Source organism: Ceratina calcarata, unplaced genomic scaffold (genome assembly GCF_001652005.2).
Source record: "Ceratina calcarata isolate Rehan_Ccalc_2016 unplaced genomic scaffold, ASM165200v1 scaffold180.2, whole genome shotgun sequence".
Taxonomy (NCBI): Eukaryota; Metazoa; Arthropoda; class Insecta; order Hymenoptera; family Apidae; genus Ceratina; species Ceratina calcarata.
Window position 1 is genome coordinate 1,661,446 of NW_017139431.1, and position 17,832 is coordinate 1,679,277.

The following is a 17,832-nucleotide window of genomic DNA, read 5'->3' on the forward strand; positions in this document are numbered from 1 at the left end:
GTATAGATAGTTATTAGTAAAAAATGTACTAATATATTGGAGAGAAATGATGATGAATAAAAAAATTCTGTTTCTCGATGAATGGAGTAACAATTGCTGTTCATCGTGTTACAATCTTGCTTGCGATCTTGAGTGTAAAAGTGGGAGGAAATAGTTTTCTTCTTCTCCGTTCGTGAATACAAATAATCATATGTATTATAATAATCGGAATATTTAAATGCCAGTATCGCAACGTCCGTGTCGATGAGTTACAAGAAATGTTAATGAGACAGTTACATAGGAGCGTAATGTATTTTTTTCTTTTCATTTTTATTTTGATGCGTGTGTGATTGTGCCTTTGGTCCTTAGGTCAGATAGGCTCTAGGCAAGTCTATTAAACATAGAATAACAGTCATTATAGATAATAATTTATAAACTTCAGATGCATAATTATATATCTTCTTCAATATATTATACATTAATAGAATACCTTATTCAATATGTATGTATATTTATATATTTTGTATATATATATTTTTTCTTTTAAATACATACTATATACGATTCCTTTCTGTGCCTTGGGTTTTTTTCCTTTTTTTAAACTGTGTTATTACATTGAAAGCTAACGTTGCTTAAATATTTAAGACGTGTTTCGTGTCGTAAAAGTTTAAACAACACATTCCGCTTCTGACTACAGAGTCACCGTGCCATCTCTGCCTTCTCTTCTGTCCTTTTCCATTTCTCCTATTCAATAGCAATCGTAATAATTTACACGACCGTTACGAAGAATTGATCGCCGATTAACATTTGTCCCCGATTTCAAGAAGTTTTATGCGTGGTAACATTTATTTTTCAAAAGTGATTTCGCTATATAAATAAAATATCCATATCATAATTTTGCAATTCATTACAATCGTATAATAGTACATTTATATAAGTTATGCTAAGAAATTATCATATATACAATTAAAAAGTTGTTAGGAAATATTCTTTTAAATAAGTTAAATTTACATTGTATTACGATCCATAAAAACGCACGTCCCTCGTTGCTATCCGAGGCCCGAACAGGCACAGTTTTATTATTATTTTGCCGTCGACCTCTCGGTTCATTCGGATCACCGTTGACTGTTCGGATAACAACCAGCGAAAATATCTTCTTTTTTTTCTTTAGAATCCGTGTATGTGTGTATACGTGTGCAGTTCATCGTCAAAAAACGTGACACAAGTGTGTTGCTGACCTATCAAGCGATGTATTGCGCGGATAGATATACAATAATTATCCTAAAGCTAAAAAACGAACTGCCAAGTGGCGAGTTATGCGAAGTCACCGTTTTAGATCTCTCTTCTGTTCACTTACTTTTCTTCCATTTCACATCTCGCGTATTATACTCTTTCATTCAAAAAGTGTTTACAAATATATAATATCGCCGGTAACGATTGGTCGGTCCTGTATCCGAGTTGAATTTATTATTACTTTTATTTTTTTGTCGTTTCTGTCCACATTTTTCTTCTTCTCGTAAGGATCTACTTTTGTTTCTTTCTTTTTTTTTCATTTATGTTCTTCCGTTTCATCATTTCGTTTCGAACAACACGAGAAAGGCGTTGTACATGGACGGGTTGGCTTAGTGAGAGCTACAGCGAAAAATCAACGCTAGCCGGACTAGCGATGACGTATGTGTGTATCTATGTATGCAACGTGTCTACGTGCTAGTAAACACTTGCATACGTTCATTTAATCGCGAGATTAAACGCAAATGTTTCGTAAGGCAACTTAAACGTAAACGAAAGGCAAGCAAATTCGAAGCGTATAGGCCATGAGAGTGATAGCAGTTATAATTCGTCGTGCATATATATTTGTTTCTCGCGAAAGCACCGCGAGGGTAGAACTGGCTCGCGTTCACTTTTATTTGATACAGTCGCGAATAAGATCTATATCGAGCGGAATTTCATCTTATTTCTTTTAAATGAGTAATCTAGTTTGACGTGCGAGGACAGGGATACGTCAAATTAGATCGGAGTATTACATTAAGAATTCGTTTTTCATTATGCACGCCCGTCGGATGTGAATTCGTTTCTTGTTCCTACGGTCGCCTTAAATGCTTCACTGATCTCGCCTTTCCTCCGTCATGAACCGATCGACGATCTTCTGCATTGACTCTCGCAGCTCGTCTGAACCACCGGCAGTACCGCTGGTCGATGTGATTACTTGTACAGTTCTCGTTATTCTGCAAAGAAAACGGTTCATTTACCCAAAATCAATTTTAAAATTGATTGGATGCCTCATCTAGCTGATTAGTTAGAAAAATGTCGAACTGGGTTCTTTTTAATAAATACCTTTCATGCGTTTCAGGGTCTTCTTCCGTCGTTGTCGTTTCCATGTAGGATGGCTCGCTAAGTTGCAAAAAGTCAGATTCTGCGTAACAAACGAGAACTAATCAAAATTCATGTCCCATCGTACAAAACACACGATATTTAATCTTACTATTCTTAGCGGTTCACATAGATACAAGTACCAATCGTATATAATCTCTCAATGTTACGCCATGCCCAAAACAAGGGATATAATACTAGACACATATAAAAAAAGTAACAACATCGCTAGACATCTGACGATACATAATATAATAATACGCACTTTTACTCAGTCAGCCAACTATGCAACCGCTTTTCTTATCGCTTATCATGTAACATTTTTTCTTTACTATTGTATCGTACGTGTTTCAGTTTGAACGGTCGTGTTTGAAAGGACTGTAACCGGAAATGGTACAAAGAATCATCCATCATTCAAAAAAATCGTTCAGTTGAAGACTCTGGATTTATTTCAATGACTAATGATTTTGTTTTTCTAGTTACGACACTTTCGACGACTTTTGTAACGTTTGCCACAGGAAGTGAATAAAGATATTGGCATTCGACTCCCTAGCACACGATTAATTATTTACGCATGCGATCTACGAATGTAAGAGTGATCTCGACTTTCGATTTCTCGTCTATTTGTCGCTTTTACTCTGTCACGAATATTTATTCATTATATGCACTAATAGCAGCGCTCGAGAGTTCGTATTTGTTGAATTCACGATCGACTAGAACGCAATTGTCCTGACGCGTTTAAAAATCCATACAGGGAAGTTCTCAATTCTTTACGCCTCCAAATAATTATGAAACTCTTTAAGTTATCAAAGTAATAGGAAAGAAGATGATTGTGCCACAGTTTTTATCTCACGTCTTCTACATTTGCAATTGAATTCATGACAAGTAGAACGTGTTAATGACACACTTTCTGGCCAAAGGAATTTCTATTCCGTCCCAATGAAGATCACGCAAGGCCGGCTAATCCACTTACAAGGGTCGCTTTTATTACTGAAGGATGAACGTACCGGCGAATCGTGCATATGAATGCTTGCGCGGATAGTAAGATAGAAAAGGAAAGGAATGGAAGAGAGAGAAAGGAAATGTCTAGTGCTCCATGTTTGATAATGAACTTTGGGTCTGCAATCTCGAGCACAGAGAACCCTCGTAATTATTTCAGACATAGTGTCAAACATGGGACACTTGAGACATGAATCGGACCGCCGTAGATCTGTAGCCGGCCTTAGGTCACGAATACAATTTACCAGACTACTTGGCTATTCCGTGAAGTAAACTTTCTAAAACCAAATACTACATTCCTCGGTTCGATTCAGTTACTTCAGAATTCTCAAGAGTTTCACCGAGGAAGCGAAGTCAAAGGAAATCTTCCCTGCAAGGGGAGCATTTTTTTGTGCTGCACGCAGCGAGCTCGTGTAAAGCGCTGATAAAAGCTACTGAATAATAAAGCGTTTAGCAGTTAGTAATAAGACATGATAAGTATACTAAGACTTCTCGATAAAACAGAAGAGTATACATATATGGTATGTTTATTCACTACGGTGAAAACTGAAAGAGGGTTCTCTTCGGTGGAAAATAAGTAAGAACGTCTGTAAAAGGAATCTAATCGAAGCTCTAAATTCCAATTTTTGATCGAACGCTACCCTAGAGGGATACTAAATAGTTTAATTATTATGGGACAAGATACAAAATTACTACTTGGTACTGTATTCAACAAATATTTTCAAAAAACGATACTGTGATAATTCACTAAAAAAACGTCTTGATTTAGTAAATAATCAATCAACGAATAATATACAGGATGTTAATGACAGTGCGCGTCCTGGAGGATCGATTTTAAAAGCTCGAATACGACAAGAGTCAAGAATAACAAAATTTCATTAATCCTAATATTTATTTTTTAAATAACATGTACAGTGTAAAATTTACTTTATTCCTGATTTTTGTTTTATTTTGGATTTTAAAATCGAAGTACGTCGCACACTTTTACCAGCATCCTATATACATATGTACGGAACTCCAATGACTAGGAATAAAATAAATAAATATTCCGAAAATTACGCAATCTTCTTGATAAGTTCGAGTTTCATTAATTATCGTACTTACAATTTTCAACCGAGGAAAACGCTCTCCGGTTTTGACCGTAGCTCATTGAAACACCCTGCGTATAGTTGCAATAAGTTTAAAGGGGCGCGTACTAACTACGTCAGTTAGTGTTGTTAGACGAACGGTCAAGTATTGCGATTCTTTGAAAGTTATTAGCTAAACTTATGGGCACAGAGAGAAAGAGAGAAAGAAAGGGCAATTTTGTGCATTCCTCTTTGTACTTTCCTTCCGAACAGAAAATTTTGTATCTTTACAGTTTCCAATCCATATTTTATAAGATGACTGTCTTTTTAGTCAGAATTTATATTTATTGTTAAATAAAAAAATAGCTCAATAATAAATTTTGATGTATAATTATGATTTGTACTTGTTAGATAAATAAGTAAACAAATTTTTTAGAATTCATTCTCAAATTAAGTATTAGTTTATACAATTTTCCGTGAGTAGGTTACACAGACAAGAATTAAACAAATTGCCTTGATATTGAAGCGACGAATTTTATTTTAATACTTGTTAATTGTTTCATGCATGTAATCTTAACCGGAAAAAAAGGTCAGGATTGCTTTAGGTGCTGCTTTTTGGCAACAGCATAAGGGAGTGCAACGAACGGAGGCCATTAATCTTTGCAACTCTGAACGTATTGAACAGAAAGAGATCGGAGCGTTTCCAGTTTCGCACAATCAAGAATCTATGACTCTAAATATGCGTTCTGCCTTAAGAAGCTTGTATGTATGTCGATCCGTACGAGAATATACCTTTCGAAGCGTCGGAACTCAAATAATAATTTCTCGAGCGATCCTTGTTAACGAGGTGTATAAAACGGGTTCGTGTGTTCAACAGGCGCGCTGTACGTAGATAAAAGTTTACTACTTACATGACGATTCGCCTAACAATCCTAACGTAACTAACAAAATACGATCTGTTGGTCCCTCTACACTTTAGCTTTATCTTGAGTTGCTTATTGTCAGAAGAGCTAGAAAGGGGAAAATAGTGAGAGAACTATAGGAAACGCATGAAAAAAGTCATGGTGAGAATTCGAGCTCTGTAGTTTCTTTGGTTACTCTCTTTTTTTTTTGGATACGTGCATCAGGAAATGTAGAACGCTTGTCGTACGTAAGGGGAGAACAAAAAAACAGAGAAAATTATTTGCCGTGTAAAATGCTGCGGAAAATGAACTTAACATTGATAGGTATGCGACCAAATCATGCGAGGTGTCAATCTCATTTCAATCAGAGCATGCAGCACACTGGATATTTTCGGTAGGATTTAATAAACGTACCAGAAAAATAAAGCTTGCATACGATTCCATTGTTACCTGTACCATGTATTACTTGCATATATACCAAACTAAGTTTTCATTGGATACCTAAAAATCTTCATTATATATTAAACATGTCTATATTCATTTTAAATATGTTTTAATTGCATGTACGAACACGCTTTGAATTATTTCAATTTCTCTGGGACTGTGCATACTTTAAAAATACATATGTCTGTTGCTATGTGTCTAGAATTGTGTGATTGAAGTGTATATTTCTTTTAAATAGTGAACCCACGTAAGCATAAAAGATACGTAACTATCAGCATAATATCGCTTTCAGATTAGAGGTAGTAACCGAATAAACGAAGAAAGAATCATAAATTATTACATAATGTTTCAAGGATGTATTAGCTGTACAGTCAATCCCAAAAGTTTATGTACCTTAGAAAAACGCATTTCCTATAATTAAAAAAAAATCAGACGTCGGAAGAATAATGCTAATAATAAANCAATGTTCTTCCGACGTCTGATTTCTTTTAAAAAAATGCATTTCTAAAGTGCTTAAACTTTTGGGATTGACTGTATAGCCAATACATCCTTAAAGAGTCATCTCTTAATTTTTTCTAATTTCGTTCAGTATCTTCAAATTGCCAATTGTGAAGTGTCGGTTTGACAATTTCAAGCTACGAAAGGTTTCCCAAAAAATTGACAAGTGACTCTTTAAAATAACGAGCTTCTTCTCCTTCATTTTTTCCAGTTGCGACCCTTTGAACCCTTCCAGACTCTACACAATAAAAATAAATAAAAATGAAAGGGTAAATCGTACCCAGCTTGCCTCGGGACATTGTTAGAGAGGGTGTAGATGGCACGTTGGAATGTTCGTGGCTCCAAGGCAATAATAATTGCTAGTATGAGGACCAATGTAGCGGCTGCTACGCTCATCCAACACGCGCAGCCCATTCTACCGGAAGTCTTCGTCCTGGGCGTTCCCTCAACCGTACTTCGTTGTGTGCCCGAGCAAATTGACTTTACCGAACTCTCTGTTTCTGTCACTTAAACATTACGTTTCCTCCTATGAATTTTTTTTCAATCCGATATGCGTCAATTTTTATTTTTGAAAATCTGACTTGATTCTGAGCCCCACGCCGTGATTAGTATGGGGAAACAGCGAAGGGCGAGGTATGCGAAGAAAATAAAGAATCTGTGATAGTTAGACTAATCCAAGTTCACTGTTTCTGGTATTATTAATTTAGAAAAAGATGAAATATATTCAATTGACTTTTTTAAAGAATTGATACAGATGATATTTTGAATAAGTCGATGGCCTGAAAGCTGAGAAATTATCCCTTTGGTTATTGACGAATCGTCCCTGGGATTAATTGGATGGAAATCCGCGGTTAAATTGACCCATGTGAAGCTCCGTTTTACAATTAGAGGATTGGAAGCCGAAACAAAGTTTCCATTGAACAATTTTTTTAATGAATTGTTACAAGTATTCAACACGCATGATATACGACATGGTCAATGGGTTATAGGATCACCCGGATTTATGATTTCTTTTGTTCTTGTCCACTTTTAGTACGCTATATGACTGTCGTTCATCAGGTGATTTTTTAATTGAAAATCCTGTGCAAATTGAATACCCTTAACCTACCCTCACTGTCGTTTCATAGTATTTATTTGCAATAAAACTGTCGTTGTTAGAGTATTGGAATCGTGTAAAAAGTATCGGACTGATCAAGTTTAAAAAGAAATATCATTTCTCTTATTTATTTAAAATTTAATTTTGTAATCTCACCATATTTGTAAGTACGAATTAACGTATAACATTTCTTTTTAAATTAATTCCATATTGCCTGTACGGTGTGTAAAATGAACATCAATGTGAAAAGTATGCTAGTCCCAGAAGCCTTTGACATTGCGACTTTGACTTTTGTCAACCAAAACCAATGATAAAGGTGGAGAAAAAGGGGGACGGCGGCAAAACTCTCTTTAAAATAAGCACACTCAATTCATCACCAACAACCCTCTGTGACGTAATTATTCGCCCACGATAAATCTGCGATATAAATAATAAAAGGAGACCAACACAAGTAAATATGCAGCTTACTCAAAACTGCGTCTGACAAGCTTTGTTTTTCCTTATGGGTAATTATGATTATTTCTCAGTATCCTCCCATTGTGCAAAGACATACCTTGTGCAGATACAACCCCGGTCATAAGTTATGCAAATCCATGCGTTACACCGTGTGCAAAAATATACAAATATTGTGCAGATTGTGATTAACATGGTGTTTCCGTTATTAGAATTATAAAATCAGACGGTCTGATTAATTTTCCTTTCAAATTATGCTACATACATTTCCACGTTTCAAGGCATTGTGACTATACATTTTTTAATTTAGCTACAAGAATTATGATGACCCAAAGGAAATTACAATACTTATTCATTCTCTAACGTATGAATCTACAGATACAGAATATCAAAGATCTACGTTAATTTACTTCGAACGGAAACAACAGTAAACAGGTGCAGTTGCATACAATCGAAGCGTGCGACGAGAAAAATAAGCGTACGGAGAATAAAGAAATTAAAGGAAATGAAAGAAATGAATCGCGCGTAAGTACATCTCGGATCATCTGAACAATGTCTCTCGGGATTTAAACTTTGGTTTTAGCGGGATATGTACATTGCTTACTTAGAAGGTTAGCTGTGAGTGCGGTACCTTGGTCGTCCTCCAACGGGGACAGCTCCGCACCTTCGTGCAGTGCTACATCAGACCCGCTGGAACTGCCCAGCGTACACCTCTTGCTCGGGGACCTCCTCCTCGATCGTGGCGAACCGTCACTATCGGTGTCGCTGTTCAAATCGTGACGCGAGCTACCGTTTTTCGTGTACACGTCGTTTCCGGAACCGGGCGACGTATCTTGGGAGACCGTCTGGCTCTCCCATTGCTCTGCCTTATCCTCGGGCACGCTGCCGTGGATCCACGGCTCCGACATCTCGCTCTTTGCCGCCTTCATCGACGCCTGTCCGACACCGATCGGCGGCGCGTCGCGACTCTTTACAACCGGTATAGGTATGTCCCCGTAATCACCAGTAGACATTGGTATTCGCGTGAACCGACTGGTTTGCGTCATGCCGGATTCCGTCATGAAAGAACGGACGGTTGTCATCGTCTTCACGACGGTCTCTTTCGATACGACCTCTCCTGTCACGGTTTTCTGAACTTTGGATATCATCGTGCGAGTCGTCTCGTCGCTTTTACTCGGTTTCTCCGTACCTTCCTTCGTTACTACAGTTTCGATTCTCGCTATGGTACCGCTCGATCTCTCAGGCTTCTCAGAATCGCGTACGTCTAATTTGCTTTCTACTTCGGGCTCTACCGAGTCACTCTTCTCCTTAATTTCTTCTTGCATTTCCTTTTGTGTTTCTTTGAGCATCTTTTCATCAGCGGGTTTTGAACGATCGGTGTCTACCGGCTGGTCGCTATCTAGCATTTCAGTTATACTAGGCTCGGTGCTCGTCAACATTTTGCTCATTTTTTCGTTCTGCATCGATTTCTTTAGCTTGATTGGTATCTTACTCTTTGGGCTGGTAGTCTTGTCCGGCGAGTGCTGTTCCTGAATCTGCTTGGACGAATCTTTGCTCTTTTGTTTGGGACTGTACGGGGTGCACGAGGTATCACCGAGGTCTAGATGAAAGTCTGTTTTGATGGACGACCTGGTAGTAGAGTGTCGCGGGGCGGGAACAGGTTGCTTTGATGGAGCAGAAGTAGCATGCCTCTCTACAGTCCCATCAATCTCAGCCGAATCATGCCCTGACCCATCCAAAAGGACATGGACAAGAACAGGAACAAGGACATAAAGCACATTGATACACACTAAGAATATTTCAACTCTAGCCCAGCTGCGACAGTTGGACCGAACGATGTCAGCGTGTCTGGTATATCACAAAACGTAACTTGCGTGTGTACAAATGCGTTCAACGATTTTGACCAAAGCTATGCTCGCGTTTGACGAACGTTCGACTCGACAGCAACGTCAGATTTGAGAAGAGATTTTTTTAATGCATCCGGTGCGTTTGAGTGGCTGGGCAAACCGATCATTCGCCAAATGGTACTTTCACGTGAAACACATGTTGCGATTCTCCAATAGGATGTGACTATGTTTGACAAGTGTTAGTTTGCGTTGGATAATTGTAACATGCGTTATTGTTAAAAAATGTCAGAATCGCTGAAACCGTTTGTACGCGTGTACGTGGATTGAAGAACAACTAACAAAAATAGAAATCCTGTGTAAAGAATATATTTGCGACTTCACGTTTGTTAATAATTTCAATTCCTTAGAGCAATATTATATGCAAACCTTTGGTTTTTTTTTCAATCAGATTCATTACTTCCTTTGTCAGGCCACGTACACACGAAACTCGTGTGCCCACACACGCATGCATATTAATTTGTGGTCATATGCCTGTGTGTGTGTGTGTGCAGCACACACCTACATTTAGTTTCATAATGTATCTTTCCTTTTTTTTTAGTTAGTATCAATACTGCAACAGGATTAGTTTGTTTAATAAAAAATACACTCATTAAATGGTGTCTAGTGGCGCCTGAATCTTACTAAAACGTACCCTGCAAACCATCTACGAGTTGCGAAACCAACTTACTGAGATAACTGAAATCAAAGAAAGGGGAGACTTTTCCTTCTTTCACGTCCGCCGGACGTTCAGTTTGAAAGCGTGAATCTTTGCAAGTCATTCATTGCTGCAGCTGGATATCTTGAAATCATCGTCGTCGACGATGATTTTAAGATAAACTAAAGGTTGTGTAGCAGTGAAGAGAATCGAAAAGTGACACCTTGCCTACCACAAACTATGTAAGTGGAAACTGAAACTTCTCTAAGCTACAATACGTCGTATTAAATAAAATGAAACGTTTCTTCGTTCGACTATACAGAAGATAGATCGAAGGCGTCCCAAGTTATCGAACATTATCGTACAGAGATTACATAATCATGGTGTGTTCCATTATGATAAACAATTGTATTCTACACGCCGTAAATACATAGGTATCTATTTAGTAAGAAACGTGCGCACGATTATATTAGTGTGAAAGCGTCGGCAGGTGCTAACTATGGAAGATAAAGCTAAATATAAATGAGGGCACCAAAAATATAGAATTTACTTAAAACTTATTGATCTTGGGCCTGCGATCTGTGTTCGTGACTTTTTTCTTTTCCCTTTTTTCTTTTTTCTTTAGACCATAGTTTTCTCACGATTATACGTTACCTGATTTGGCCATCGAGTGTGCTTGGTCGGCTAAAGTCTGCGCTCGTCTCGCTGCTTCTTCGGTAACGTCTGGAAAAATGATGGGAGTTTCACGTGAGTAAAACGGGGAATCAACGGGGCGAACATTGAAAGCAAATGATTCGACAAAGATTAGATGAATGATGGTTTTTCCCTGCATGGCATACCTCGGTTCATGCTTCGCTAGTTGTGGTATTCCTGTTAATTTAATGATATTCTTTTTATTACCGTATAATAAACAACAGTATGACGTCTATGTATGTGTTATGCTATAATAAAAAATAAATGAATAACGATAAATAAAAGGTTGTCGTCGTTCTTATTACGAGCAACGACTTCGACTACCGATGAGATAATTTATTTGTTCGTGTGAATAATATTGTATAAATGTTAAAAAGATAGTGATAACAAAACCTGGAAACATGCAATTAAAAAGAAATGTTAAATAAAGAAAAGGAAAGAAAGTTAAAACGCATAAAACTGAAAATAAGAACAGCAAATAAGTAGAAATAATATAGACACGTTGTTCGTGTACACTCGTCGTGTTTGCTACGGTTGATCACGTACTTTTTTCTTTTAACCAAGATTCTCGTACTATAAAGTTCGTCAAAACATGAGGCTAGTATCAGACCATTTTGATAAGTAGAGATGTCAATTGCCCATTAGACTTGTTAGAAATTAATAGTAAGTTGTTAGAGATCATTTTTCTTTTATGGTAAATGTAATATTACACTTTATAGTACGTCCGCTACATTATAAAACGGTAATTAGTCGGTAACGGTAATTGACGAACTGTCGAAGGGTGTTAGAGGTTCGTTACGAAATGACACAGAAGTGCGAATGGCCCATCTGGCGTGGCCATTTGTTGGTATCAGCTACCAGAAAAAACATAAGTTACAGAAAAGCGTCAACTTAATTATTAATCATGTTACACACAGCTGGTATGTAATATATGTATATATATATATATATAGAACGCAAATTATTGCAAGATACCTTCTTCGATTCTACTGTCAGTGTACTCGGCGGGACTGGGTGGTGGGGTCGTCGCCGTCCGCACAGACTTTTTTGTTACGACTGTGGTGACGGTCTGTCGTATGCGAGGTTCGAGGTGCTCTACTTCTTTAACAACGTTAACTACCCTAACTGTACTAGTACTATCGTCCGACGAGCAGCTGCTAGGGCTACTTCTTCGCTCGAAGGAGGAACTAACTTTTTGTGGAATGCGAGATACTTTCGACGATTTCGATTCATCCGACCTGGTCGGCGACGCGGAATCCGTAAAAGAAATTAACGGCTCGTAAGTCTCGGTAAACGAAGTCTTGACCGTTTTCGTCGTCGACATTACATCTTTTGTGACCTGTGGACTTGATATCGATATTCCCTTAGATTCAGGTTTACTCTTTTCGCGAACGAACATGGAACTATCAACATTCTCGTATGTGTGTTCGTCGGGTTGTTCTTGATACGCTTTGTCCCACCTAGCATCGCGTCTCATTTCATCCAAGAATGCAGTCATAGCACTCCGCGAGTCGCTGCTGACTATTGGACTCTGCAATTTGTCTCCGGGAGACTTTCCACTATCTACAACTTTGTGTGTGACAGTGACTACTCCCTGAGGGACGCTTCCGATGAATTCTTTTGTCTGTTTCATACTGTCAGACACCTTCTGGTCAACAGCTTTGCCGGTGCCTGATATTCTCTGAACACCTTCAGTTACTTTCTCCGTGACTTTGTGTTCTGTATCTTTCATAGTAGTTGCAATTTTATCCTTGGCATCGGAAGCATCAGCAACCGCCTTGTCTTTCGCTGATTTCAAAGCCATAGCCGTGTCTTTCGCAGCAGAATCTAGTTTTTTCTCAACTTGCGTCACTCCCCCGCTCACTTTATCCTTAACACCTTTAACATCGCTCTTAACTTTATCCTTGGCTTTTTTTGCATCTGCTGCAACTTCATCCGCAGCAACGTCGACGTCTTTTAATTTTTCAGAAACCGCTTCGCGAACACGAGCTTCTTCTTCGACAGCTTCCTTCTTCGTCTCGTCGACGAATTCTTTAACGTCTTCAGAAACTTCTTCAGCTGCGTGCTTCGCACTCTTAATCAAACCTGAGAGGAAGCCGCCGCCTTTCTCCTTCGCTTTTTTACCTTCCTTCGCAACTTTGTCCTTCACCGATTTCGTACCATCAACTATTTTCTGTTTCGCAGCGGCAGCGTCTTCCTCAACTTCCGTGGCCACTTTATCTTTTGCTGATTTTGCACCATCAGCCACGTCTTTAGCAGCGGTTTCCACTTTCGCTTCCGTTTTCTTCGCACCTTCCGCAATTTTAGTGCCGACAGTTTTGCCTGCATCCGATATCGCATGAGCAGTTCCAGATAACTTTTCAGTGATCTTGTCTTTCGTATCCTTCGCCGCGGTTGCAACTTTCCCACCAACATCCTTAGTGTCTTTCGCTACTTTCATCTTGGTTGCTTTAGCGTCTTTAACAACTTCCTTAACAGCAGCCTCGGTTTTCGCCTCTGCAGTTTTCGCGCCGTTAACAACATTCTCACCAACGGATTTGCCAGCGTCTGACACTGATTGCACAGTGCTAGTTATCTTCCCACTGATTTTATCCTTGGCATCCTTCATACCAGCTGCAGTCCTGTCTTTAGCGGCTTCGACGTCGTCAATAGCTTTCTGTTTTGTAGCGTCGATTTCTTTCGCTTTTTCAGAGATCGCTTCGCGAGCACGTGCCTGTTCTTCAGCAGCTTCTTTCTTAGTTTCGTCAAGGAATTCCTTTACATCATCAGAAACGTCGTCCGCTGTGTGCTTGACACCTTTGATCAGTCCTGACAGGAAACCTCCGGTCTTCTCTTTTGCTTTTTTGGTTTCCTTAGCAGCCTTGTCTTTAGCCGCTGCAGCACCGTCGGCGACTGCGTGGATTCCAGAAGAAACTGTATCCTTCACAACGTCAGCGTCATGTTTCAAATCTTCCGAGATTTTATCCTTCGCCGATTTCGCCCCATCTGCGACATCTTTCGCAACACTTTCTACTTTTGCACTTGTACCTTTTACTCCTTCCGTAATTTTAGTGCTTATAGCTTTCTCGGTATCTGATATCTTCTGCACACTATCGGAAATTTTTTCACTGACAGCTTCCTTGGCATCTTTGGTACCAGATGTGACAGAATCTTTAACACCCTTCACATCCGCGACCACTTTATCCTTCGCGGCTTTGGCTCCTTCCGCTAAATCTCGTGCAGCTGATTCGGTTTTAGCTTCGACACCTTTCACACCGTCGACGACTTTATCGCTGACAATATTACCTGCGTCAGAGACCTTTTGCGTTACCTGCGATACTTTATCGGTAACTGAGTCTTTAACATCCTTCGCGGTGGCTTTTACTTTATCTGTCTTGTCCTTTATATCTGCGGATGCTTTATCCTTCGCCGCTTCAATGTCCTTCGCTTTTTCTGAGAGAGATTCCCGTATACGAGATTCTTCTTCAGCAGCTTCCTTTTTCGTTTCGTCAACAAAATCTTTAACATCTTCAGATACTTCGTCCGCCGCGTGTTTCGCGCTTTTCAATAATCCAGAAAAGAAACCTCCGGTCTTCTCTTTAGCCTTCTTAGCTTCCTTCGCTGCCTTGTCCTTCGCTGCAGCCGCGCTATCTGTTACTGTGTCAATACCAGACTCCACTTTGTGTTTTACTGCTTCAGCGTCTTCTTTAATTTCTTTAGCCACTTTATCCTTCGCTGATTTAGCGGTGTCAGCTATATCGTGCGCAACTTCCTTAGTTTTCGTTTCGGCACCCTTAACACCTTCGGCAACTTTGTCAGTAACTGCTTTTCCGGTGTCGCTCACTTTTTGCGCACCCTCAACGACTTTCTCACTGATCTTATCCTTGGTATCTTTAGCAGCTGTCACAACGGAATCTTTCGCATCTTTTGCTTTCTCGGCTGCTTTGTCTTTCGCTGTCTTTACACTATCGGCCACGTCGTGAGCAGCAGCGTCTGCCTTTTCCTCAATTTTCTTCGCACCATCGGCTACTTTCTCACCAACAGTTTTCCCAGCATCCGATACCTTCTGTGCGGCTTCAGACACTTTTCCACTAACCGCATCTTTAGTATCCTTCACTGCAGTTGTTACTTTGTCCTTCGCGTCCTTTGCTTCTGCGACTGCTTTGTCCTTCGCTGCTTCGACATCCTTCAATTTCGCTGCTGCAGCCTCGCGAGCTCGAGCTTCTTCCTCCGCTGCTTCCCTCTTGGTCTCGTCCAGGAAGTCTTTAACCTCGTCAGAAACATCATCAGCGGCATGCTTGGCTCCCTTGAACAGTCCAGTCAAGAAACCACCGGTCTTCTCCTTTGCTTTTTTAGCTTCTTTCTCGGCTTTATCCTTCGCCGCAGCTGCGCTATCCGCCACAGTTGCAGCTCCGGCTGAAACTTTTTGTTTTACAGCCTCAGCATCGTCCTTAATTTCCTTAGCTGCCTTATCTTTTGCGGACTTTACGCTGTCAGCTACTTCACGAGCTGTTGCTTCTGTTTTGTCTTTAGCTTTCTCTGCGGTATCTGCTACTTTCTCGCCAACTGCTTTGCCAGTATCAGATACTTTCTGCGCGCCTTCAGATACTTTCTCGCTGATCTTATCTTTGGTGTCTTTTACGGCAGATACAGTTTTGTCTTTAACATCTTTTACATCCATTGCAGCTTTGTCTTTTGCTGCCTTCGCGCTATCAGCTATTTGTTCAGCAGTAGCATCGATGGTCTTGCCGACTTCTGTAATTCCTTCTGCTACCTTTCCAGTCGCAGCTTTACCAGCATCTTGTACTTTTTCAACGGTATCAGATGCTTTGCCAACGACTGCGTCTTTAGCATCTTTCGCTTTCTCGACTGTTTTGTCTTTCGCTGCCTTTACGCTGTCGGCCATACCATGAGCAGCAGCGTCTGCCCTTTCTTCAATTTTCTTCGCCCCATCGGCAACTTTCTCACCAACAGCTTTTCCAGCATCCGATACCTTTTGCACAGCACCAGATACTTTGTCGCTGACTTTATCTTTAGCGTCTACGACAACACCTACAACTTTGTCCTTTGAATCCTTAACGTCTGCTGCAGCTCTTTCTTTCGCTGCTTCGACATCCTTCAATTTTCCTGCCACAGCTTCACGAGCACGAGCTTCCTCTTCAACTGCTTCCTTTTTAGTGTCGTCAACAAACTCTTTAACATCCTCGGAAACTTCTTCAGCAGCGTGTTTTGCGCTCTTGAACAGTCCCGAAAGGAAACCACCCGTCTTTTCCTTCGCCTTCTTGGCTTCTTTCGCAGCCTTGTCTTTCGCCGCTGCTGCACTATCCGCAGCTGTGTCCATACCTGAAGAAACTTTCTGTTTCACCGTGTAAGCGTCTTCTTTAACTTCCTTCGCTACTTTATCTTTCACTGCTTTCGCACCGTCTGCCACTTCTTTTACAGTCGCTTCAGTTTTCGCTTCCGCTATCTTGACACCATCCGCCACTTTCTCTCCTACGTCCTTCGCAGCCTCTGATAATTTTTCTTTACCACCGGCTACTTTATCGGTGACAGTATCCATCGTGTCTTTGGCAGCCGTCGTTACTTTCCCTCCAGCGTCTTTGATTTTAGCAGACGCTTTGTCCTTTGCTGCTTTCGCATCGTCAGCCAGTTCTTGAATTTTGGTATCTGTTTTCTCAGTTGCATGCTTTACTTCCTCGGTTACTTTCTCACCAGCGGCTTTTCCAGCGTCTGATACTTTTTGCGTAACATCCGAGACTTTGGCTGTGACTTTACTTGCAGCGTCTTTTACCGTATCCTTCGTATCTTTCACACCAGTAGCCGCCTTGTCTTTTGCATCTTCAACCGCATCTTGCAAACGAGCTTTCTCATCTGAAGCTTCTTTCTTAGTTTCCTCAAGGAAGTCCTTGACATCGTCTGTTACTTCCTCCGCAGCGTGTTTCGCGCCTTTGAATAAACCGGAAAGGAATCCACCGGTCTTCTCTTTGGCTTTCTTAGCTTCCTTCGCAGCCTTGTCCTTAGTTGCAGTTGCACTGTCTGCTACTGTATCTATTCCAGATGCGATCTTATGTTTTACTGCTTCAGTATCTTCTTTGATTTCTTTAGCTACTTTATCCTTCGCTGCTTTAGCTGTATCGGCCACGCCGTGCGCAACTTCCTTGGTTTTCGCTTCAGCGCCTTTCACACCTTCAGCTACCTTATCCTTCGCTGCTTTAGCTGTATCGGCCACGTCGTGCGCAACTTCCTTGGTTTTCGCTTCAGCACCTCTCACACCTTCAGCTACTTTATCCTTCGCTGCTTTAGCTGTATCGGCTACGCCATGCGCAACTTCCTCGGTCTTCGCTTCAGCACTTCTCACACCTTCAGCTACTTTATCCTTTGCTGCTTTAGCTGTATCGGCCACGACTCTTGAACAGTCCCGAAAGGAAACCACCCGTCTTTTCCTTCGCCTTCTTGGCTTCTTTCGCAGCCTTGTCTTTCGCCGCTGCTGCACTATCCGCAGCTGTGTCCATACCTGAAGAAACTTTCTGTTTCACCGTGTAAGCGTCTTCTTTAACTTCCTTCGCTACTTTATCTTTCACTGCTTTCGCACCGTCTGCCACTTCTTTTACAGTCGCTTCAGTTTTCGCTTCCGCTATCTTGACACCATCCGCCACTTTCTCTCCTACGTCCTTCGCAGCCTCTGATAATTTTTCTTTACCACCGGCTACTTTATCGGTGACAGTATCCATCGTGTCTTTGGCAGCCGTCGTTACTTTCCCTCCAGCGTCTTTGATTTTAGCAGACGCTTTGTCCTTTGCTGCTTTCGCAT

The 17,832-nt window shown here is 40.5% G+C and overlaps 1 protein-coding gene across 23 annotated transcripts in view; it reads right to left on the reverse strand.

The window, feature by feature from the left end:
• Positions 1–244: 244 nt before the first annotated feature.
• The window catches only part of LOC108633006 (ankyrin-2), an 84,052-nt gene continuing 66,464 nt past the window's right edge, over positions 245–17,832 (reverse strand). For 14 of the 23 annotated variants that reach the window (XM_026810941.1, XM_026810933.1, XM_026810942.1 and 11 more), the window contains 5 exons: positions 12,018–17,397; positions 11,004–11,072; positions 8,413–9,534; positions 6,540–6,765; positions 2,314–2,392 (listed from right to left, as the gene is read on the reverse strand). In XM_026810941.1, the coding sequence (XP_026666742.1) occupies positions 2,386–2,392; positions 6,540–6,765; positions 8,413–9,534; positions 11,004–11,072; positions 12,018–17,397 (6,804 nt within the window). In that variant the 3' untranslated portion in view covers positions 2,314–2,385. Of the gene's footprint in view, positions 2,205–2,313; positions 2,393–4,452; positions 4,508–6,539; positions 6,766–8,412; positions 9,535–11,003; positions 11,073–12,017; positions 17,398–17,832 lie in introns of those variants that run through there. The other 9 variants (XR_003388711.1, XM_026810927.1, XM_026810926.1 and 6 more) reach the window with 9 other exon arrangements.